This window comes from Anser cygnoides, chromosome 26 (assembly GCF_040182565.1).
Source record: "Anser cygnoides isolate HZ-2024a breed goose chromosome 26, Taihu_goose_T2T_genome, whole genome shotgun sequence".
Taxonomy (NCBI): domain Eukaryota; kingdom Metazoa; phylum Chordata; class Aves; order Anseriformes; family Anatidae; genus Anser; species Anser cygnoides.
This window is the reverse complement of record NC_089898.1, coordinates 2,951,367-2,975,217: the sequence shown is the minus strand read 5'-3', so window position 1 is coordinate 2,975,217 and position 23,851 is coordinate 2,951,367. Positions and strand designations below refer to the sequence as shown.

General features: G+C 41.5%; 3 protein-coding genes across 7 annotated transcripts in view; 2 read left to right on the top strand and 1 right to left on the bottom strand.

Annotated features, from left to right (window-relative positions):
• The first annotated feature begins 85 nt into the window (after nucleotides 1-85).
• KCTD9 (potassium channel tetramerization domain containing 9) lies at nucleotides 86-9,236 on the top strand. Its single transcript, XM_048045725.2, has 12 exons — nucleotides 86-234; nucleotides 1,476-1,597; nucleotides 2,298-2,341; nucleotides 2,521-2,617; nucleotides 3,128-3,186; nucleotides 3,642-3,770; nucleotides 4,407-4,474; nucleotides 4,577-4,672; nucleotides 5,104-5,253; nucleotides 5,679-5,784; nucleotides 6,047-6,180; nucleotides 6,965-9,236. The coding sequence occupies exons 1-12, from the start codon at nucleotides 187-189 to the stop codon at nucleotides 7,079-7,081; spliced, it is 1,170 nt and encodes a 389-aa protein (XP_047901682.1). The 5' UTR covers nucleotides 86-186; the 3' UTR covers nucleotides 7,082-9,236.
• A 2,634-nt stretch (nucleotides 9,237-11,870) lies between these two features.
• On the top strand, nucleotides 11,871-15,485 carry GNRH1 (gonadotropin releasing hormone 1). Of its 2 annotated transcripts, none has more exons than XM_013200960.3 (4): nucleotides 11,871-11,950; nucleotides 12,413-12,554; nucleotides 13,261-13,356; nucleotides 15,329-15,485. In XM_013200960.3, the coding sequence occupies exons 2-4, from the start codon at nucleotides 12,414-12,416 to the stop codon at nucleotides 15,368-15,370; spliced, it is 279 nt and encodes a 92-aa protein (XP_013056414.2). In that variant the 5' UTR covers nucleotides 11,871-11,950; nucleotide 12,413; the 3' UTR covers nucleotides 15,371-15,485. The 2 variants fall into 2 exon arrangements, with proteins under 2 accessions (XP_013056414.2, XP_066839705.1); XM_066983604.1 differs by lacking the exon at nucleotides 11,871-11,950 and adding an exon at nucleotides 12,222-12,331.
• Nucleotides 15,486-15,611: 126 nt separating this feature from the next.
• The window catches only part of DOCK5 (dedicator of cytokinesis 5), a 121,700-nt gene continuing 113,460 nt past the window's right edge, over nucleotides 15,612-23,851 (bottom strand). For all 4 annotated transcript variants that reach the window (XM_013200957.3, XM_048045713.2, XM_013200958.3 and 1 more), the window contains one exon: nucleotides 15,612-22,144. In XM_013200957.3, coding sequence (XP_013056411.3) covers nucleotides 22,043-22,144 — 102 coding nt within the window. In that variant the 3' untranslated portion in view covers nucleotides 15,612-22,042. The remainder of the gene's footprint in view (nucleotides 22,145-23,851) is intronic.

Below are 23,851 nucleotides of genomic sequence, written 5' to 3'. Positions count from 1 at the left end.
CGAGTCACTGTATGCAAATGTCACAGCTCTCTACTGCGCTGATTGGCAGCCGGCAGAGCTCCGCCCCGCCTCCCCGCCTCCAATTGGTCAGCGGGCGGGGCGGGGCGGGGCGCCGATTGGGCGCGGCCGCTGTCGCTGGGGCGCTGCGCTTCCGGGTTCGTGCAGCGGGAGGAGCGGGCGGGCGGCATGCGGCGGGTGACGCTGTTCGTCAACGGCAGCCCCCGGAACGGGAAGGTGCGGCCGGGGGGGGGCGGGCATGGGGTGGGGGCCCCAGGGGGACCGGGGGGCCGAGGAGCCAGGGAGCCGGGGGGTCAGGGAGCCCAGGGGCCGGGGGATAAGGGGGTCAGGGGACTGGGGGGGCGTAAGTTAAGGGAGCCGTGGGGTTGGGGAGCCGAGGGGGGGCAAGGGGCCAGGCTGGCGGGGGACTGGGGAAATCGTCTGGGGGAACCGTGGGGTCAGGGGTCCCCAGGGAGCCAAGGAGTCAGGGAACCATGGAAGAAGGGAGCCAGGAAGCCAAGGAACCAGTGAGACATGGAATAAGGGAGCCAGGAGCCAGGGAACCGTGGAATAAGGGAACCAAGGAGCCAGGGAACTGTAGAATAAGGGCGCTAGGGAACCATGAAATAAGGGAGCCAAGGAGCCAGGGAACCACGGAATAAGGGAGTCAGGAAGCCAGGGATCCATGGAGTAAGGGAGTCAAGGTACTAGGGAATAAGTGGGGTTGGAGAAGAGCTCCAAGGTCTCGCTGGTGCTGGGGGGAAGCTGCCCTACCTGCCACAGAATGGCTGCTCCTCCAGTGCTGTGCCGGGCCCCTCACTACAAAGATGTCGAGGTGCTGGAGTGTGTCCAGAGAAGGGCTGCGAAGGGCCTGGAGCACAAGTCCTGTGAGGAGCGGCTGAGGGAACTGGGGGTGTTTGGTCTGGAGAAGAGGAGGCTCAGGGGGGACCTTATTGCTCTCTGCAACTGCCTGAAAGGAAATGCGGGGAGCTGGGGGTTGGTCTCTTCTCACAGGTAACTGTGACAGGACTAGAGGGAATGGCCTCAAGTTGTGCCAGGGGAGGTTTAGGTTGGAAATGAGGAGACATTTCTTCTCAGAAAGAGCAGTCCGGCACTGGGACGGGTTGCCCAGGGAGGTGGTGGCGTCACCGTCCCTGGGGGTGTTCAAGGAAAGGTTGGACGTGGTTCTTGGGGACATGGTTTAGTGGGGTGACATTGGTGGTAGGGGATGGTTGGACCAAATGATCTTGGAGGGCTTTTCCAACCTTAGCGATTCTAGGATTCTATGAAATTTTGCTGGTTTCCTTAAAAGCTACGTGGTAGTAATGTCTCCTGAGTGATCATTGCGCAGGTTGCAGAGCCCAGCCTGCACACAACTAATGTGGGGACACCCCCCTTCCCCCGTTGGAAGGGGGTGACAGCCCTGAAAGGGCAGAGCTGGGCAAACGGGGGTCTCCAGCTGCCTCTTTCCTCCCCAGGTCGTGGCCGTGTATGGCACTTTGTCGGATTTGCTGTCTGTGGCTAGTAACAAGCTGGGAATAAAGGCGACCAGTGTTTACAATGGAAAAGGCGGACTCATTGATGATATCGCGTTGATTAGGTAAGGTTTATCCAATAAAACTCAAATCACGGACGTGGACTAAGAGACTTAATAGCCTGTCAATGCTCTGACCTTAAACAATGACAAGAGCTTTCTGTCAAAACAGATCTCACCATTTCCAGCCAGTATACTCAAAGGTGCTTTCACCTCCAGGAAAAATAATGCTCTCTGTGGAACTTCAAAGCGTGTCTATTTTGGTGAATCAGAATTTGATACAAGCTGCGTTTTATGCCTTTTAACATCCCTTTGTGTTGATTCACAGTGCAATGAATACACCAGCAAAGTCCCACTGTTCCATTCAGCACTGGCATGAGCTGTTTTTTTTTGAAAAGGAAAAAAACTGTAGCATTGCTTTGGCTTCATATAGTACACCCAGAGTGGGGAGAAAAGTAACTTTTGTAAAATTAAACTTGTTGAGTAACAAAAGTGATCCCTACCTGATGGATACAGATATCTATTGGTAGCATCTCTAGTGAAGTTGACAGTATTGCAGTCCCCTGGAACCTGCAAAATCAGGACAAAAATCAGATACTTTAGATACTAACTTTAGATACATTAGATACTAACTAACGGCCACTGATTATCATTTACCTGAAAGTAATCATGAAGGGATCTGTGTCATTCAGATGAAAAACAAACAAACAAAAAAAAAAACACCTATGCTTAATCTTTTTTCTTACCTTTTCCTTCCCCCTTTCAGGGATGATGATGTTTTGTTTGTCTGTGAAGGGGAACCATTCATTGGTAAGTCTCTGTAATTCTTGTTTGACCTCTTCTTTAATGGAAAGAGGGTTTGGTTTGCTTTAGTGTAAATTTAAAAATTTCATTTTCTGCTGTTTTCAGAAGATATCTTTTACCACGTGAAGGATTTTGAAATTGTCACCGTTCTTCTAATAATTGTTGTGTTCTCCTCAACTGTGTAGATCCTCAGACTGATGCAAGACCTCACGAGGAGCTAACTGGGTCTCACACGGACTGGTTAACGCTTAATGTTGGAGGCCGATACTTCACCACGACACGGTAAAAATGGAACTTGTTTGGCTCCTGAAGACTTGGTTTCAGTGGTTACAGCAGCTGGCAGTTGGTGTATGCTCAGATGTATGCTCTGGATGCTCTTGAGAAAGAGCTACAAAAATCATTGACTATTTAGTAGGAGGCCTTTGACTTCTGCAGCTTTTTTGGTATTAGGCATTTGCTACCGCAGTTTTGCGACAAATTCTTCAACAGTTTACACGTGTGGTAAAACTGTTGGAAAGCCTGAAATGGGTCTGGATTTATCCCTGGAATGTTTCAAATAACTAAGTGCTTTGTATGTAAAGTACCTTTGAGATACCGTAGGTCAGAAATGTATTTTGTTATTGCACTGTATGAAATTAAATCAGTATAGTGTTGTAGCTGTTGGAATGCATATCGCACACCGTTACTGCCTTCAAGCTGTGAAGGGCAGGAAATACATTGCAACCAGTGAGTGTGTCTCTTCAGCTTAACTTTCCACTGTAAAAATAAAATTGCTCTGCCTTTATTTTCTAGGAGCACTTTGGTTAATAAGGAACCTGACAGTATGTTGGCCCACATGTTTAAAGATAAAGGTTAGTATCTTGAAATAAAATTCACCTTCCAAGCTAACAAATTAGCAAAGTAGGTAAAAGGCACTGTCAAGTTGAAGCTCTTGTTCATATGTTTGGGGTCTTTTTATTTTTATTTTAGATTTTCATCTTTTTGTTGTGTCTTGCTGTTTTGATACCAGGATCAATGGGCAAACACTGTACGAGATGGTCTTTATGAAGCAGGAGCAGAGTAAAATCTTAATGCTGCTTTTATTCTAGCAATGGTTCTTATGCATGTGGTGAAATATGTTTTAGTTATTTATAGCAGGAGAGAGTTAGATATAAGGGATATTGTCCCCTCACTCTTACTTTCCTTCCTTTTCTCTAAAAACACCCTTGCAAGTGGAAAGTACCCCTTGGCAGTAACAATCTGAAACTGAAACAAATGCTTTTCTATTAATGTATCAAACTTAATGATACGTGTTTTGTGGAAACAGATGCTTGGGGAAATAAGCAAGATCATAGAGGAGCATTCCTGATTGACCGCAGTCCAGAGTATTTTGAGCCAATTTTGAATTATTTGCGTCACGGACAGCTCATTGTAAATGATGGCATCAATTTGCTAGGTAAGTATTACCTGGATGGCATCTCCTCAATTATTACTCTTTAGAAGTCAAACTGTGCCCTCTGGTAAACATGATGAAATCACTGGCACTTTTTATTTGATTATCCTAATGTTTGGGATTTTTCTATGGTGACTTTACTCGAGCAGTGCAGTTCCACATCTTCGGTTTAATAAATTGTTTAAGCTTACCTTGAGAGGATTAAACATTCTCCATACTGAATTAATATCTGGCCACAATCTTGGATTTGATATCTTTAACTTAATGCTGGTAGTGGAAACATCCTCTCTGATTCATTTTTTCCTTTTAGCACAAGCAAGTTCACTTCTCCTCTATCTGATTATATGTAGTATACTGTATGTGGTTGACAGTTTAATTAGTTCATGCGTTTGTTAGAGATCCCTTCAACTTCAACAAGTGATCTGTTCCTCTTTTAGTGTAGCTAAAATAATAGAGTTCTAACAAGTGGGGAAATTAGACTGAACTGATGGTCCTCCAATACTAAGGATGGATTAATGATGAATGTAAAGTTTCTGGTCTGCTGTCGGTGTGGCTGTATGCTGCCTTGGCCTGTAAGGGAAGAGTGGTATCTTGTTTAATGGCTCCTTGTAATTAACAAATACTGCTTTGTTTTGTTAGGTGTTTTGGAAGAAGCCAGGTTTTTTGGTATCGATTCACTAATTGAGCATCTAGAAATAGCTATTAAGGTAACTTGCTTGCTTTTATACATGAACGTGCATGTCCTGTTCTTCCAGGCAATATATAACGTAGTCCTATCTGTATTAGCTCTTAAACAACTCTCTCAACAGAATTCACAGCCAGCAGAGGATCATTCTCCTATATCTCGAAAAGAGTTTGTGCGATTCCTGCTGGCAACCCCAACCAAGTCTGAGCTGCGATGTCAGGTGCGAAAATGCAGACTTTGTCTCATTTTGTAGTATTGGTGTCAGGTGGTGAAATATCCTGCAGCATATGACAAATAACACGAAGTTCAAATGCTTCCCCACCTTCTCTTTTTAATTGAATTTTGGGTCCAAGTTGTGGCAGAGTGACTTTAGTAGGAAATTTGAATGTGATGTTTGGACAGCTTTCCTTCTTCAAGTTGAAGTTTTCCTGGAGGAACAGTTTGTTAAGCTGTTCTATTTAAATGTAAGATGCGATTGAATAACCGAAGCCAATGCTTTAGAGCTTTGCATTTGCATTAGTTTTATATAGTAGAATAGGTGGTCCTGATGTGTGTATCTGTGTACTTGTATCTTTGTGTGCAAGTCTTTTAACTTTTTATGTTCTGAGCTACACCTCATTTTCTGTAACTTCTGGGGTTTTTGTTTTTTAGGGTCTTAATTTCAGTGGAGCAGATCTTTCACGACTAGATCTTCGCTACATAAACTTCAAGATGGCTAACCTAAGCCGTTGCAACCTAGCGCATGCCAACTTATGCTGTGCGAATCTTGAAAGAGCTGACCTCTCTGGATCGGTGCTCGATGTAAGAAAGAATTATGTCTAGGAAAGTCTGGGTTATCCTTTCCTTATTTTAAGGAAAGGGGAATTGGAACAAGCAGATGAATGTAAAACATAGTTCTTCAATATTTCTGATACTATTCTAGTTAGATCACTTCAAAAGCTTTTAGAAGCTATCTTAATAAGCAAAAAAAAAAAAAAAAAACCAACCAAACAAACAAAAAAAACCTGCCCCTCTGTAGGGAGGAAGGGGAAGACAAGAAAGGCAGTGGGAGAGAATTACATGCCGTCCTAATGATGAAGTAATAGTATAGCACGTTTTTACACTGTCTCACAGTAACAAGGCTGTTGTGCTTTAATAGATTGCCTTCCTAAACAGAAATTAAGACCATAAGCTGACTATTTTTTGGCATTATTCGTGAATCTCATTCATGCATTTATCTCCATCAGTGTGCAAACCTCCAAGGGGTAAAGATGCTGTGTTCCAATGCAGAAGGAGCATCTCTAAAAGGGTGCAATTTTGAAGATCCATCAGGCCTTAAAGCTAATTTGGAAGGTAAGGAGTTCTGACCATTTGGAAACAGAACCACATATATTTTTAGTTCCATATGGCAGATTCAGCCGTGGTTTGTGCAGTTCATCTTTACATGAGAAAGGGCCATGTATGCAGGATTCAGTGTGTGACTATGTAACCATTAAACAGTAAGTTCTGTGTTGACCTCTATCAATTTACATGGCTCTGAGCAAGCATCTTTCTGGAGTTCCTGTGTTTCTGACTGTTCTTCTTGGTAAAAATGACTTCTTTTTTTGTATTCTAGGTGCTAACCTGAAAGGCGTTGACATGGAAGGCAGTCAAATGACAGGAATTAATCTCAGAGTTGCAACGCTGAAAAATGCAAAACTAAAAAACTGTAATCTTAGAGGAGCAACTTTGGCAGGAACTGATTTGGAAGTGAGTTATAATTAATTCTATATACTAAATAGTCAACTGATAAAAATTTTGGTGATTTTTGGCTGATTCTCCACCTGCATACTAGACAGAATGTAGTAGTCTTTTCATTAGTCTTAGTGAGATATGGATCACCTAGAGAATCCTATTTCATTCTTGCCTCAGTTTGGAAGATACCTGAAGTCTTGGATTTGCAGTGTCTCAAAGCCACAGGAATGGCATGCGTCTTCTCCGAAGTGAAGCCTAGAAATACTGCTAAACTGAACTCTTAGTGTGAGGTCATGCCAACACCAAGGAGAAATGCAGTTGCCTGTTTTGTTTGTATTTTCTCCTAGTATGTCATTTGTAGAGTAATAATGGAATCTTACCCAACTGTTGGCACATCGTACACTCCTCTCACTGTTGCTGTAGAAAGACAAACTAGCTCATTTCAAGCTATGTACATTAGCAGTTCTTCCTCAAGTTCTAGAGAAGCATTCAGTGCAATATCTGATGAGATTTCAAGAGGCAGCTTTCTTCCAGCTTTGCTTAACAAGCAGTAGTAACTCCTGGAAGGTAATTTGATATAAAGAGTGTAAGTCTAACAACTTAATATAAAAACAGCTTTTACCATGAAAAGCAACCACTCTCTTACAAGAAATAACTCAAACTACACTAGAGTGATACACTAAAGGAAATTGAAATCATAGAAGTGGACATGACTTCTGTATAAAAAAAGTTAAGGTAAGGTTTTGATCAGAGTTCTGTACATATTCAACTAATACTTAATCTTTCTTTTGTTCTTTAGAATTGTGATCTTTCAGGTTGTGATCTACAAGAAGCTAATTTGAGGGGATCTAATGTAAAAGGAGCTATTTTTGAAGAGATGCTGACACCTTTGCACATGTCTCAGAGCGTCAGATAGGAAAGAATATGCTGAAGAGGAAGGAATCAAAACATTTGTGACTTTCTTCACCTCCTCCCCTTCTTAAGTTAGAAGTAATGGTTATTAGACGACTTATATTTGCAGTAGTGCCTAAGTAAACTCTTTGATCACTTTTTTGGGGAGGGAGCTTTAACTGAAGAGGTAGAAATAGGTACTGTTTCTGCCTCTGAACAGAGTGAGGAAGGGGGCTGGTTCTAGGACCAGAATGTTTGTGGTTGTTTTGTTTTTTTTTAAAGATTCATTGTTTAGCATTGCCTCACTTTGGAATGCATTTTAATTTATAAAGCACAATATATGCAATTCTATTTATTAAATCTGTAGCTGCAATATGAATAGAAGATGTTATTCATGTATAGTAGCAACGAAGTTCAGGTTTACAGTTATTACAGTTAGTGTATTTACGGTTAGTTTCTTCATTCATGCACAGTGTATTAAATGACCGATGTGGTTTAGACAATGTCCACAGGCTGTTTTCAGGTACTCTTTTCTTCTGGGGTGAAAACAGTAGTTAACTGTCATCATGGGTAATGTATTGCCTTGTAGTAGTTAGAATTCAGGTATAGAACAGCTTTATCATCATCTAAAATGTGCTGTGGAAGCCACTTCCACTGAAGGGATCTGCGTACACAGCAGACTGAGTTATAACAGAAACACCCCGGTCAAAAGTTGTATGGCTTACTTAATCCTTTCTGTGTTAGTATAAAATTGCACTATCAATCACAGCTGCTAAGAAACATGCTGTTGCTTTTAATTGTCCTATCCACTCCCAACCTGGAGTACCTGTCGATGTTTCATTCTTTGTGGGAAGTTAAATGTGTGTAAGACAATACAATCCACTCTCACCAAAGTAGAGATAGGCATTGGGGCCACAGCACTTACTCCTTTCTCCCGTCGTGACTCCAGTATATGAATAAATGGCACCCCTTTCGCCTCAATGTACTATGCAAATACTGTTGTACACTGAATCCTTGAAAGCATGAGCATAATCCTTTTCCCAGCCAGATCTTAATATACCACTTTGGGCCTGCTTGAAGTGGCTGTAAAAGCCTCTTGCATGGGGCAGAGCGCCCTTTCCACAACTGCTTTACCTGCGAGCAAATAGGGAACTATGACTTCTGCAGTGCAGAAAGCCTCTCAGCATTTCTTTAAGTGGTGGTGCGCTTCGTTTAATAAGCTGTTTCCGCTGTAGTATCAATCTAGTTCTCATCTAACAAAACATTTATTTTCTATACAATCAAAAAGCACATGAAGAAACTATACCAAAAAAAAAAAAGGTGCATCAAGAACTCATACCTCAGATGCTTACTTAAAATACCCCAAAGTTACAACTAACATTGAATCTAAGGAAATGCCGCTGTTACTGGAAGTTAAGAACAAACGTATCCTAAAACTTAGAGAATGTGATACTGTTAGCAGTGGTTTGAGTTGCAGTTACTTCAGTGTGTTGCCTTTTAGATGCAGATTTGCTGTCCTCTGAACAGAAGTCATGCTGTCTCAGTAGTTGCTATGAAAATGCTGCTTTGCCATTGATCTATAAAGGTTAGTTTAGGAATGGTTTATGATTTGTTTAGGGAGAAGTGCAGGATTCTCCCTTACTTTCAAGTTGGGTTGACTCAGGCGTATCACGTGAACTTCCAGGACTCAAAATCCTATAGCCATGTGGTTTGGAATTAGGATTTCTTTTCCTTCTGGATTCCCTGGCTTCTTGAGCTGTCTCTAGGACAACACCATAGCCTTGGTGAAATGCAGCTGTAGGGAAATACTTTGATTTTGGAGTCCTGTCTCCCACCTCATCGCTTTCATCGAGTGATGTATATGTTGCAGAAGAAGAAGATTCTTAGGGCTAGAGAAATAAATGAATTATTTTTCTTTATCTTATTTTCTAGCTAGCAGAAGTAAAATATTGTATGGAAAAAATATATTTTCATAATCACTGTGTATAAAATATATTTGAACTTTCACTGAAGCACTATGTTTTAAATAATCACAGCATGTGGCATCATTCATTCACAGATGAATTTAAGGTACCTCTTTTGCTACAACAAAGCTGTATGAATAGCCCAAAGTGGCATATTCAGAAATTAAAGGTTCCAGCCTAATTTAAATTGCATTAATAAAAGTGTGAAATATAAAAGTGTCTTGGTCTTCATTTAAAAAAAAACACACACACACAACATAAGCTCAACCTTACTTGACTCTAACTTGGAAGGACAAGTTATAAAAGATGCCAAATTTTAAATTTGATAGCTCCTTGTATACAAATTTAAAAATATTGTAGCTGAAGTTGATTTTTGCTTTTCATGAGCCCTTGGGGGAGACTGCTGCAGTTTTCAATTCACTCTGAGAACCTTCCCCATGTCTCTCTTCATTTTTTTAATTTGTCATTCATCTGCTTTGTCCCCACCCATCATATTTGCTTAATAAAGTAGCTGGAATCAGAAGTCATTAACCACAATTTCCATAGGTATGTATGCTATTTAAGGCCCACTTTCCATATCAGAGATAATCATCACACGGTACAAGCAGCTACGCTGTGTTACTTTACTTTATAAGGAAGTGTTAAAGCTTTTCCGGATGAAAAAACAAAACTCTGCTTGACTGTGGTCTATAAAGGGCTCGTGATTTCAGTCTAATAAGCTACACAGTACAACAGTGATAACACAAATACAAGGCATCTGTATGGGTGCTACACATCACCCTGAGAGAAAAATTTGGAAAAATTTCATTCTTACTGCAGTTTCTCAGCTACAGCACACTTCTTTGGGTTAGGAATGCCAAACTTGTGAGTCTCTTAGGCTTGTCTGACCTTGTCTAAATAGGTTTGGAAACACCTTTCCCATACTTTGATAGGAGATGTCTTGATTCTTGGAATGGGAATCTGCAAACCCAGATTTTCCAGGCAGGTCCTAGCCTTCCACATAGGTATGTAACTGCAGTGAGACATTAACACTTCCCTTTACAAACCAGTTAAACTTGTGCATGTGAAGGTCTGGGAGCTCTTCTGAAGGCTGTGTCAACCCTATTTTCCAGTGTCCAAAAACTAAAGAGAGGTCACACGCTAGCCCCAGCTCTACACTTTGATTTCTTTTGCCAGCATGAAGCTGGCACCCACCTGACAAAGCCAGACCGAAGCACTCCCAGCCCTTGGAGCAGACCCCATTCAGGCTCTGCCTCTGCCAGAATCTGTCTCGTTTGTTGGTTTCCATTACGCAGGGCTGTAAAACTATTTGTGGGCAAACAAAACCAGCTGAACTCTTTTTCCTAACCTCCCACCTCCTTTATATAACGTGTGGCTGTGGTCTGGAGTTGAACAGAAGACATGAGAACAGCTCAGTCGCCAGGGCAGCTCCTGGTGCTCCTTCTGACGTGCTTCAGGAGGGCAGCTTTGCAGCTATAGGAAAACCTGCTGTGAAACACAGCTGCTGAAAAATATTAAAAGCAGGCTGTTGTTAGATTTAGCTTTAAATGGTGGGTTAATAAGAGGTGCAATTATTGGGATCCCCTCTTTAAATGCCATCCTTCAGGATGTGCAAAATCTTACGTTTAATTTGAAATAAATAACTTTAATTCTTGCTAGGCTGATCAGAAAAGGAAATACTCTTAAAACAGTTACAGGAAAATCTCCCTTTTCAAGTGCTCTGCCTACGCTAAGGTAACCTTTCCCCCACAGAAACAAACTAGTTTCGCAGCTTGATCAGCTCATCAGCTGAAGCTAAACACTGGCTACTCGTGCTGTGTGTGTGCATTAGAGCAGGAAGAATTACTCTTTGCTGAAGTCACTAAACCCTCCTCACATTATTTACTTACTAAATTACATTTAATCCATTAATCTCAAAGAGGTTGTGGGGGCAGGAAGCGAGGATGTTTGAAGACTGCGAAACGTGATACGCTCAATTGCACATAAAACGGTGCACAGCAAGTCAAAATAGCAGCCAGGTGGATTAAAAAAATAATTAAAAAAGATTTCTGCAGTTAAAATGACTGATGTTAAGTGCTGAATGCAAATGGCTACCAACCTCTTTATAAAACTGCAGTGCATAATGTCTCAGGAACAAAAAAATTCTGAAGTATTTCAATGTATACCCTCTCACACACAAATATATAAGTATTTATATATATTTAAAAATATATATATTGAAAGTGCCTGGGGAGTCCTATTCAAGGAAAATCCCATCTTACAACAGAGGGTCCCTTCCCCATATTTACAATCTAATAAACGTGTCTATTTGATCAGTTTAGTACTGCTTTGCACTTTATAGAGCAAAGAATATGACGGTATTTTAATTCAAACATTAAGGAGAGGGACTTTCAAAGGAGCACACAAAATGCCCTGTGTGCTTGTGCAGTCTTAGGCTCTTGCTTATGCACCACAGGTCCGTTTCCTTCAGGTCTGAGATACAGAGACTAAACCGAATTCCTCATCCATTTCAACTCCTGTAAGGCACACTCATCAAATTCAGAGAGACTTTACTTAAAAGAAGTATATATATTTAGGAGCCACTGAAAGGAACGACTGTGTTTTTCACGGGGCAACCGCAGCCAGCTAGATCTGAATGTCAGATTTACAGCCTCTTAAAAGAAAGGCTGTTACCACTGAGGCTCTTAGCAAAAACAGCTGAATTTAATAGCTGCACCGGGGCGTCCCAATTATGGGCTTTATTTCTTTACATGACAGCAACATTAAGAACAAAATTGCAGTCCACGAGATAGAATTAGATGAAGTCACCTGCTGTGAAAGGTTTGGTGTTGGGGTGGTTTTATATAAAAAGCAAAGCAACAAGCTAACTCACTGGACGTTTTCCAGCGGGGAAGAGGTGGAGTGATTCTGCAACCTCTCTCAGCAAGCAGGTAATGTGCTTGAACAACACACCACGTCCCATTTCACTTATTCAGTCCTTAGAGATGCTTGTATTGGAAGAAATTTGCATTAGAAGATACCGCAAAGAGCAATTTTTAAAGAGTGTTAGAACAGAAATTGGCTGAACTGAACAAATCTGTCGAATATCAACAGGGACTTTCAGTGAACCTTGGAGATCCAGGCATTCCTAAAATTCTGAGAGGGTGTTCAAAAATCCTAATTTAGATCTCCATCCAAATTCCTCAGATGTCAAATCTCTTTCTAATGAGCTAATCCACACTTTGAGGAACTCCAAAACCAGCTGTGTCTCGTGTGTAGGCACAGTGCCACTGGGGTGCAGAGGATCAGAACCGAAGATTCACTCCCAAAATGTAACGTTTCCATGGTTCTGTAAGATAAAAATTGAGCTTTAAATGACATTATGATCAAAAAGATGTTTTTTTCTCTCACAGAATGGAGAAGTCCAGGAAGGCCTTTGTTGGTATCCTCCTGTTTACTGTGTCTGTGGAAATCTGCTTGGCTCAGCACTGGTCTTACGGCCTGCAACCAGGAGGAAAAAGGAACGTGGACAATATGGGAGAATCATTTCAAGAGGTGGGTTCAGGATTGTAAAGCAACTCTGTCGGTTTTGCTGGGATCCCTCACCTGAACCAGATGCAAGCAAAAAAGCCATGGGATGGTATCAGAGGTGGCTCAGGCATACTGTGTGTCTCTCTCTCCACATGTATGTATTATACAAACACACATACATACACAGACTTCTTAAAGAAGTAATTGGAGAGCTGACCGTGATGTAGCGTAAGGGTAAGACAACATCTGACAGCCTTGCATAAAGAACAGTATTGTCTACTGCAGACACAAGGCTTGGGCAGTCTGCTCGAATGCAGAGACTGAAGTTTGACTTCCAGGTTAAACCTGATCTCATCCCGTCCCTAGATTCAGCCAATATTCCGATCAGCTGCTTTATGACAACTTTCATCCACTTCAGTGAGAATGTGGCAACGGGCAGCTGTTGTGGGATTAGATGGCAAGCACTTAAATGAAGGATTCAAACCACAAAGCAGATGTGAAAAGTTCTGTCCACCGATGCTTTTCCCATGCTTTCTAATATTTCATGTGTAGGCTCTTGTAACTGCAGTTGTAACATTCTGATTTAAAGTTTGCTATAGCACAAGCACAGCACCTAAGGGAAAGGAAGAATTTGTGCAGTGGAACAGTTTGGTCATTATCTGCAACTAGGGCATGGCTGCCTTAGAGGAGAAATCTCTTCTCATGAAGGCTGTGTCCATTCCCAATTCAGATTGAAAATGACATGGAAAAATTAGGGGAAGTGCAGAAGACGGAATGCCCTGGCTCATATCAGCATCCCAGATTTAGTGATCTGAAGGAAGCCATGGTAAGTAACACGTTTTTTCTTTTATCACTGTGGAATACAGGGGGCTAGTTCAGGCTGGGAAAACACAGGGCAAGGATGGGGTAGGAGTGATGAAAGAAGAGGCATGTCAGCTTAGTTTGCATATGGTGATACTGGCTGTACCCTCATTATCTGCATCGTTCTCAAGTACCTCCAATTTACAGTCCTGCAACACGACTACATTATTCTTGATGCTCCCACTGTAGCAGTGTGTTACTCACTAAATAAGAAAAAAAAAACCACACAAACAACAACGACACATTCTATCTACCTTAATACAAATCTATGCAGCATTCGCAGATGCTTAACTTCAGGGGTGTACTTTGCCAGCTGAAGGATGGAGCCAGATGGAAGCTACTGTTCCCAAGGTCCCCAGACTGGAAAATGTATTTTCCATGAGATGCTCTAATGCAGTGACGGCAGAGACTTCACGCAGACACTAGCTGCCACAGAAAGACTGCTCTCAAGCAAACCCATGCTCTTCAAATCATACAGCAACACCTTGGTTAGGCCAGATGGCCACCACTTTCTGGGGAACGCCTCTGAGTTGTCCTAGAAGTTGAAACACTCAATCTCTACTTCATTTTTTAATCAAAGACCAAAAAATTCAACTACATACCCTTGCCTTTCACTGAGGAAGCTGGTCTGAATCGCTCAGAAACTCAGTAACAGCAATGCAGACAGGTCAGTCCAACTTCTGTTTGCTTCTCATGCAGAAATCTCCTAAATTCCAGGGTTTCTTTTAGGTCATCATTAATCCTACTTGTACAGAACATAAAATGGGATCTATGCCTGTGACTCTGGCTTCCAATAGCACTACTTTCAGTACGAAGAGCCAACACTAACATAGTATGTTTATACTTTTTTTTTTTGGCCTGCAAAAGACTATATTAGGCATGGACAGATAGCAGAAAAATTATCAGGATATATGAAATGAGTTCTTTGATGCTTTCTGCTCACTGAGGGAAACTTGGCCTTCCTTTGCAGTCAAATTCTGAGGCTTGCTTGGAAACTGCTGGTAATCTTACACAATACGTGCAAAAAACTTTTAGGCCTCTGCATCTAGTGGTTACTTTGCATACTGTTCCTGTAACATAGCCTGAACTATGTGGCCTTACTTCTCGCTGCTTAATGACTTTGAAAACAAATTAAAACTTTTCCAGATGCAGGTTTTCCAACGTAACACATTCCTGGAGTTGATACAGGAATATTACGCAATGCGAGGGGAGGTGTCAGGAAACGGCCCACCCCATGGAAAAAACTTTTCAAGTTACCTTCATCATTTCCTGGAGCAGCTGGTACTGAGCACAAACAAAGATACACCTAGCTAAGATACAAAAGGGAAAACAAAAAACAGTAACTCATTCAGCATGTTGATCCAAAACACTTCAGGCTTTCAACTCAGAGGTAACAACATAAATAAATATTCAAGCAGGAGGCCAGATCCAGCAGGGTGTGGCACAGCACATGCCATTCTAACAGTACCAAGGTACAGAGAGAAAGGTAACAGGGCAACTGTCCCATCTTGTAACGCTTTTGTAAGCAGAGCTTTCTTGTCTCTGGTGTCTTGGCCAACTGCTTAAGCTCATGGACATTTCACATACTGATGCTTTTGTAAGTTCGTGCTGCTTTTCCTAAACTGCTGTCAAAATGTAGTGTTCAACAGCTGTCGGGTTGCACTCCAAGAGCTGCTGCAGTGGTGGGCCCATTAACAGATGTAAAGTTGGTCATGGACTTTGGGATGAAAAGGGCTATTATGAGTGTCAGTTACATTATACTGTCTGATCAGATCCCCGGGCAGGTGGCGGAGAGATCATGTCGGGTCAGATTTATGTCATTCTAATCCTTCCAATGCAAACCACACTATGAATATGTTAGCATCTGACTAGGCTTTAAAATTCCACCATCAAAGTTCTTTCTTCTCTTTAAAACTGGTGTATGTGTGTGCTTACAGGCAAGTCTGATCGAAGGAGAAGCCAGACGAAAGAAGATTTAAACCCACAAAGCCAAAGGAACAACAGACCGAGAATAAAATTTCAAAGCAACGTTAAAACCAATTCCTCCTAAAATGGATTAGATTTCATGATGTGAATAAATTCTGTGAAGCTGTATTTAAATGGAAGATGTTGTTGTATAGATTACCAGCTTAAAAGAGAACACATTCTAGTCCGGTGGTGGGGAATCAGAACCATAGGGTTGGCTTTTTCTGCAATTAAAACTTGGACACAACAGCTTTTGTTTCACGCACATGGACAATGCCTAGGCAAGGGCACTGTCTGATCTCCCCCGTCTCTGGATACAACAGCAATACAACATTAAAAATTAAGAATAAATTTACTGTTGGAATGCAATTCCACTCACACGTCAGTAGGCCACACATGAAACACTTTTATATGCCTTTTTTTTTTTTTACTGGTTCACTCATAAAAACTACATTTATATTAAAAAGGTATTTACAAACTTTACAATAGTTAATACATTTAAAAAAACACAAGAATTTATACACCTTGCTTTACAGACTTAGTGAATCACGCGCCATTTACCCAAAGAGATGCAGACTCCCTTTCCGAAGCTTGGCTCCTGCTCTTTGTCCAGAGCCAGTTTAAAAGCTATATTTTTTTGCTGATTCAACTGCAGAGGATTAAAAAGGAGGGGAAAAAAAAGTATTTGCAGTCTGTAGAGGTGGGTTTTGTAACTGAACCATCACACCCAGCATCTCAAAGCACTCACAAAAACACGTTACACAACATCCACATTCTCCTGAATTCCAGACAAACACGTCCCGCAGTTTATCATGTTATTAAACCCCTGTAATACCAACAGTGATCGACTACATCAATGAACACCAGGCACGCTGGGGCTGAATTTCAGAGCTGCTGAGGACTTACACCTCGGTGTACACCCACAGAAACTGCAGACTGTTCTTCCAAAACGCAGGTCCAACGTGTGCAGTCAGGCGTGTCCCCTGAGTTCAGTGACAGCCTTAAACCAGCTCAGACCAAGGCTGCACAAACAGATGTTGTTCACTTTTGTTAAGCTCCTCTATTTCCCAACAGCCGTGACTCCTTTGTGGACTTGCCATGGTGCACACACAATGCCCTTAAGGTGCTTTCCACACTTGATTTTCACACTGTACCCCTCGAGGACTGTGCTGGGCAGGCACAGACATTAACACGACCTGGTTTTATTTATCTACTGGGCGCAGAGCACACACTAGGAACTTAGCTCTGCTCCAGCTGGGATCTTTTTACATCATAATCACTTAAATAAACACAGTGATACACTCTGAAGATTAGGAAGAATGTTAATAGGAGCAGAATTAAGTGAACCTCATGTGCTTTTGAAAAGCCCACCTCCTACCATGCAATAAACAAATCACATTTATTTGTGTATTTTTTCTTTCTGATATAGTCTTAGGAAAAGCTCACCCTGGCCCACTAGATAACAGTCTGCAACAGTAAATACAAGATTTTTAATTAAGGAATTGAAAAAGGGGTAGCAGTAATGGTCGGGAATGTTTTTACATTAAAAAAAAAAAAGATTACAGTTAAGCTACAGACATCTTAAACTTATTTTTTCCATTTACAATTATAAAAATAAATAAGGAGAGAAAATCTGAGCCATTATTACTACAAGTCTAACTCACTGTTCATCATGGAACGTACGCCGGGCTGCACAGTGTGAAGGTTCTCAACAACTGCTACATACATATCATGGTATTTCTGCCACTGCAGATCATAGAGCTGTCCTCACTGGAATCGGTGTCCTTTCCTAATCCACTAATCCACTGAAATGGAAAACTGTCTGTTTCTCTCTTCCCCTGATATGGATTAGAGCCTGTAACATTTTTAAAGGAATTTATCACAGCATGACAAATTTTAATTAAAAGCTCCAGAAAACAAGTGTTGAGCATATTTCTCCAAAGAGAAAAAAAAATCCTCTAAGACTTGAAAGTTAACATTAGCTTTGAACAGCATGGCTATGAAATGGGATTAAGATTTTGTCTTCTCTACAGACTGGATGTTTAACTTTGAGATTTGTTTTATTCAGAACTATGAACTCAGTAGAAATGCTGCTGCTGCTTTCAGTTCTGGCATGCAGAGAAGACACCATTATGGATTGTTCCCCTACTCTCATTTTCAGTCCTACAGGTTAAACGACATTGGTTAATATTTACAAAATCATCTAAGAAACACAGAAAGATGATTCTCATTCTGAAAATGAAGCAGCAAGACCTTAAATTGTCTCTGAAAATTAGATCTCAGAACTTAAGTCAAAAAAAAATTAGAGGTCTAGTGGGGTTTCTCACAAGAGTGTGGGCACTAAATTCTACTTAATTAAAATCAGTCAGGCCCCATGCTTTTTCACACACTTTAAAGCCCAATTTCTTTTAAAAATCTGACATTTGAAGATGATACCTTTTTCCAAAATTGGTGTGAAGCCCTAAGTCACTTAGGCACAGTACAGAAATTCCATCTTGTACCTCTAAGGAAACGATGCTGACTTGTATCAGCTAACAATGCAACTCTTCAAACCTCCCAGTCACTAATACTTAAGAAAACTGAACTCCTACCTGTAAGTTAGGTTGCCCAAAGGCAAGAAAAAGAGGGAAGAGTTTACAGCACTTCAAACAGGCTCTTAGAACAAAAATAATGCTAACAAAGAAGAAAATACTTGTTCAACTTCAAACACTTGGCATAGAAAATCTGCCAATGAAAATGCCCCAAACATTTTGGCAATGGAGATCTCCTTGCCCTGTTGTCTTTAGGCATCAGCTGTTCCTTTCCTTGCAGTAAGGGTGATGTCTCAGCTACAACCATCTCCAACCGGCCAGGCAACAGAGGTGGCAAGAAGAAAGGCCTCAGCGATGCAGACAGCAGACCAAAAAAACGTCAAGGAACCTGCCAAGTGAGGCAGATGACTTGGGCATTTAGGGCTAGCTCAGCACCTAGGACCAGCGCACATGAAAGACAGGACTGTGTTCCCAATGACTGGCAGATGCATGATCCAAGGGAGGAAAGGTCTTTTTGCACGGACCAGTTCCATCCTCCATGAAAATACCTGGTGAATGCACAAGGTGCATCTGCAAGTTAGTAAAGCAGATCAGAAAGGCAGGGAAGCAAGACTCAGAAGTCACTTGGAACTAAAATACCCAAACCTCCTATCTATTTTGTTTTCCCACTACAGACAAACCATTAGCTGAGATTCCTGCAGTTTCTTTTGTTTCTGCTGACTTACCAAAGGAGTTAAAAGCAAGCCTCCTCTGAAAAGGAAAAGCACCAAGGAATGAGACAACAGGCAGATGCAGGATGGGGCAAGGCACTGCATTAACAATAGGTGGTGTTAACGTATACATGGATGTGTGTATGTGGCCAAGGAGCTGATGGAGAACTTCAGGTTTCTACAATTCACACCACATCCTACTGCTCTGCCTTAAGCAAAGTTCTCACTGAAGACAAAAAAGTTCTCCTTCAAGTAAAGAGTTTCAGAGGATCCTTTAGTTTACATGTGCAACAGCAGCAGAAGGAAGATAGTAGTTACATGAAGAGGAAGAAGTGGACCCAAAAAGCCAAAGACGAGAAAACCCTGTGGCTTTCAAGTCAAGCAGTGTCTATGTCAGCTCCACATTATGTTCTTGGACAAGTCCTACAATGCACCAGAGAGGCGGTGAAACACAGCCAAGATGTCCAGAAAGGTTTCAAAGATTTCCCAAGAGAAGGTGACAACCCCGAAGACAATTGCATGTGAGCTACAGCAAGCACGACTGTGACTGCAGTGCAGCTTCCAAAATGTCTCCATCCTGCTCTGTGATGTGAATCTGATATGATCCTTTAATGAATGCAATCTGCCTAGAGAGCCAGCAAAATAAAAGCAGACAGAAAAAAAATAAATAAGTTGTCAGGCAGCAAAATAAATGCAACTTCTGCAGGTTTCTTTAACTGGAATCACACAGAAGCCCAAGGAACTTCTAAGAGCACGATTTTGTTTTCCTCTGAAAAAGACTTTGTCTAATTAAAGCCTTTCTCAAATAAGTTTTCACTAACGTGATGAAACTCATTAAGTCATGTGAGCAGAATAGTGGTGCAGTGGCCTGCAAAAAGAAATCCAAGCCAAACAACTGTATATTTACTGTTGTGATCAACATCCTCAGCAGGGTTTTTAACACCTCTCCATGAATTATGCCAGATAATCAGAAGCTAAACGACAGTTATAGCTGAGCAAAATTATTTCCTGGAAGAAAGAGCACACAGAAGAATCTTCATCAACATGATGATAAAGGAATAGGCCACAAGTGGCAACCAAATATCTAAAATTTTATCTAAGTTCAAACAAACTTCAGCTGGTCCCTCTTTATGATGAGCACTAAGAAACTTCTAGGCTCTGAAACAGTTTGGATCTAAACTTTGCAGGCAAACTCCCGTGTTTCCTGAGATTCACAGTGAAAGGGAACAATAACAATGAGCGATTTTTTCCCTTCCCTAGAAAACATCAGTGAAAATAACAGCCACTATGGAAGCTACGTTTATAAATAGGCCAGTCACACAGGCAGAACAGCACGGCAAAATGTCCCGTCTGAATGTGACAGAAGAGAACAGTTCTTACAAACAAGAGAAACCAAACCTGAGGGACTTTGCAGCTGCTGGTAAATGTGGCACCAACTGGCAGTAGCAACTTTGGGGGGATATACATGAAAGTTACAACTACGTAGCTTGAAAAGAAAACAGGGAAGTTCTCCACAGTGCATTACTTCTGGAACAGGGAGTTTAGGAAAGTCCACCTCCACAAAGCGAAAACTATTTCTGGAGTGATCTAGATTATTTAATAGTAGAACAGAGTAGAAATACATTTTGCAAGACAATTTCAAACTGAATTTTCTTCTGGCCTAAGTGTTGTACAAACTCCCTGTAAGCCTGATGCAGAAGAGCGAGTTCCCCACCCCAGGGGAGCAGCCGATCTAACAGCATGGTGCTGCCCAGGCTCAGAGACCAGCAGCCCTGCAAGGTGCAAAATGCAACTGCCAACACTAATACTATGGAGTATTTTGTTGTGTTTTTTTTTTAAACAGCAATCTTCTGGTGGCAGCTCAGGCACAAAGGAATGATGAATGAGTCTAAGGCCCATCTGGTCCATAAATAACAATGGTATTTGTGTTCTATGTTTGGTCACTATGTAACTGTGAGGATAGGGTGTTCTAACTGTCTGCAACAGCCTTTTTCTGCATGAATCGCATGAATTTAAAAACATTAAAACCCAAGATCATGTCATTTTTTTCTCTAGAATAAATAAAACAGAAAGACTGATGCTAACATTCTGAGACAGCAGGGAATAAATAACTAAAAGAAAAAAAAAAATAAACAGATTAACAAAATACTTATAAATAATAATATTAATTATATAATAATATTATCCCGTCCTCCAGGGAAATAAAAGCTGCAGAGCTGGAGTAATCCAAGCAACAGGAAACTTGGTGGGTAAGTGTCAAGTCTTCCACACGCATCCCAGACCTAAATGGCTCCTTAAAGCCCAGTGGCTGTTAGCAACTTAGATCAAGGGAGGCTACAAAACAAAGCGCAAGTACCGCCACAAACCAGGGGGGAGATGAGAATTATTTACATGGAATTGGCCAGCTGAAGTAGAGGTTACATTAACTATGAAACTTTGTTTCTGAGGTCCAGGTGACCAGTTTTACCCACTCCATCCTCTCCAGGTTGCTGCTATCAACACAGTACTGGTATCGATGGAACTTCTATCCGCCCTAAGACATTCACAGGAGAAAAATAACTTTTTACACCCTATCAGAAAAGCACAAAGATGAGATATTGTACCAAGTCCCAGACACAAAATGAAGTAGTAACATCACAAAGGAAGGAATATCGACTGCTCTGTAGTGTCAAAACCAGAATCAACAGCGAAACTACGACAAAGTACTGGTGAACCTGAACTCTCTCCACTGGGAGTGAGTGACTGCCACTACTTGAGCAGAGGTGGCGTAAAGCAGAATGTCTGCACTTCATCTTAAATACCTATGACGACTAGCAGAAAAGAGGTTTCTTTTTCTGCTAACAATGCTCAGGTCTCTGCCTGCAATCAAGAATCTTAGGAGACCACATATCATACGCCAGCACCTGACATCTCAGGAGCAGACATTTCACAGCTTAGGCACGGCTGTGATCGTCTCGCTTCATGCAAAGCAGGGCTTGGCTATGCTACAGGGGCAAAAGGAGGGGTCGGTGCACTAGTACAGCCACAAAGCTGTAACGAACCTATATGAAAATACTGTAGAATGTATCTCATACTGGTGTGGCTTACCTTGGTTCAAGCACTGGTGCAAATCACTACAGTGACAGATTTACGCTAGGAATGAGCTGCTGAAATTGCATCAGTGACTGAGTTCAGGACAGACAAGACTAAGACAAACAGAAGTTCCAGTAGGCTGACTTCTTCCCACATGTGATTAGTGTCTCATGATTGGAAAGGTAAACCAGAGGTTAGGAATAGTTACAACTAAGTTCCTTTTGGTATTTCCCAGGGAGAACTCCAAGGGACGTGACTGGAATGGCAAGTGAGATCACTAGGTCTTTAGGGTCGGAAAGGCCCAGCATGTCGGTGAAAAGAAAGCAGCCATTTCACTCTAGGCACTTGCTGTGAGCCAAGCAAGTAACAATCCTCACTGCAATCCTTGCTCTGAAGAGACAACGCTGGATTTTCTGGTTTTTGGAGGAGGAGGGGGAGGCTTGGCTTCACGTCTGTTGGGTAGCGGTGGAGCAGCCTGAGAAGATAAAACAAAAACATTTTGCCTGATCAAACAGAAGAAATGCAAAAGTTCTTATACTTCTTAATTCTTCTTTCAGGACACAATCTTTGAATTCATCCTCACAGTGCTCCATGCAATCAATGAGAGGGGCAAACAAGGACTCCGATGTAACAGAAACAGGTATTTTTCAGCTGGTAGAATCATCTTTAGTTGCAGACATGCTTTAGTTGCTTCTGACCTGCAGCCTGACTGAGCCAGGAAGTCACTTGCCCAGTCCCAGATTTACCAGTAAAATGGAAATAAACCCACTTCTCTCATGGTTTCAAAATTCAACTATTTTTATCTTGCTGGCTCAGTGAGTTGCACCACGTAAAACGCTTCCTAATCAGAATGGTGGAACTAATTCCATAAAATGGCAGCAAAGCAAAAATTCTGCTAAAACAAGTCACAGCCTTCCTGCCTAACGCATGGGATTGTAGAGTGTTTGTTGTTCTTGCAGAAAACTGCACTAGTAGGTCCTTTCAAGTTGTCCCTTTGCTTGTTTTAAGGGGCATCCTATAAACTAATGAAAAGTGAAAGGCCAGGTGAACAAGAAGCTTATGTGGCTTACCTCTTGCTTAGCTGAAACTGCCAAGATTTCCTGACTATTTTAACGAAAGGAGGACAGACTCAACTTTACAACAACAACAAAAGTAGCAAAACCCTTCAGAAAGTACTTTTACAACCTCTCTTTACGGGCCTTTGAATCCGTTCCATTTGGCTGTAAGCCAGGGTCAATGTTACAAGCCAGAGCATGTTAGTAATTAGTTTTCTTACAAGACTCAAGGGAAGGAGGCTTTTTTATTAATCCTCTTGAACCAGCGACTCCCACAGCATCTCTAGGGCTGGCATATTTCCTCCAGCCACACCACCTACATCAGCTATACTGCCCCTTCTCAGAAGAACATTTAATTCAGACCAAGTGAAGGCCTGAGTAGAAAACCTCCAATTTATCCTTATCCCGTGTTTCAGGAATTCATGCCATTGTCATTTCTCTCTTATTGACGTAAATAATCAACTGCTGTGTTGTCTTTCTGTGCTGTCAGAGTTAACATCTTTTGTGATGTGTGATCATTCAGTATTTTTGGTAAAATTCCAGCTCTTTTACTAAGGTACTCCATAAATCCCCTCTGTAAATTGCACTGTGGAAGACATTCTCTTCACAGTTCCAAAAGGATGTTTTCTGATGCTGCACAATGGTAAGCAACGACAGTGTCTTATTAAAATCACCTGCGTTTTAGGGGCAGATGAAATGATTCTGACATAACCACCAGTGTATTTGCACATTACGTACCCACAAGTCATTTGAGATACTGTAAGGGAATAGCAACATTAGCGATACAGCATGGAAAGTGTCAATATGATGTTCCTAGAAGGCAATCAACTTCATGAAATTAAGAAAAAAAGACTATGGCCAAGATGGTGATGTAAAATGGGCTAACTTTTAAGTGAGTAATGATAGGTACTTTGAAAAATTAGATTCTTCTGAGCTAAGGATTCAAAAAGAGACAAACATTTCTGAAAACGTGTAAACTTCTCTTTTTCAGGATCAGGTTACTGTACTATTTTACGTGTTGACCATGTTTTTGAACCTTTTCAATCACTGTGCATGTTTGTTTTCAATATACTTCCCTGTGTCCCCCCCCCCCCCCCCCCCAAGTTTGCCTAACCAAGGACATTACA

Excerpts from the sequence above, each read along its gene's own strand:
- KCTD9 (XM_048045725.2), top strand. The coding sequence starts at position 187 with ATGCGGCGGGTGACGCTGTTCGTCAACGGCAGCCCCCGGAACGGGAAG. Across the intron at positions 2,618-3,127 it reads CGATACTTCACCACGACACG|GAGCACTTTGGTTAATAAGG; the intron begins GTAAAAATGGAA and ends TTTATTTTCTAG. Across the intron at positions 6,181-6,964 it reads TGGCAGGAACTGATTTGGAA|AATTGTGATCTTTCAGGTTG; the intron begins GTGAGTTATAAT and ends TTTGTTCTTTAG.
- GNRH1 (XM_013200960.3), top strand. The coding sequence starts at position 12,414 with ATGGAGAAGTCCAGGAAGGCCTTTGTTGGTATCCTCCTGTTTACTGTG. Across the intron at positions 12,555-13,260 it reads TGGGAGAATCATTTCAAGAG|ATTGAAAATGACATGGAAAA; the intron begins GTGGGTTCAGGA and ends TTCCCAATTCAG. Across the intron at positions 13,357-15,328 it reads GTGATCTGAAGGAAGCCATG|GCAAGTCTGATCGAAGGAGA; the intron begins GTAAGTAACACG and ends GTGTGCTTACAG.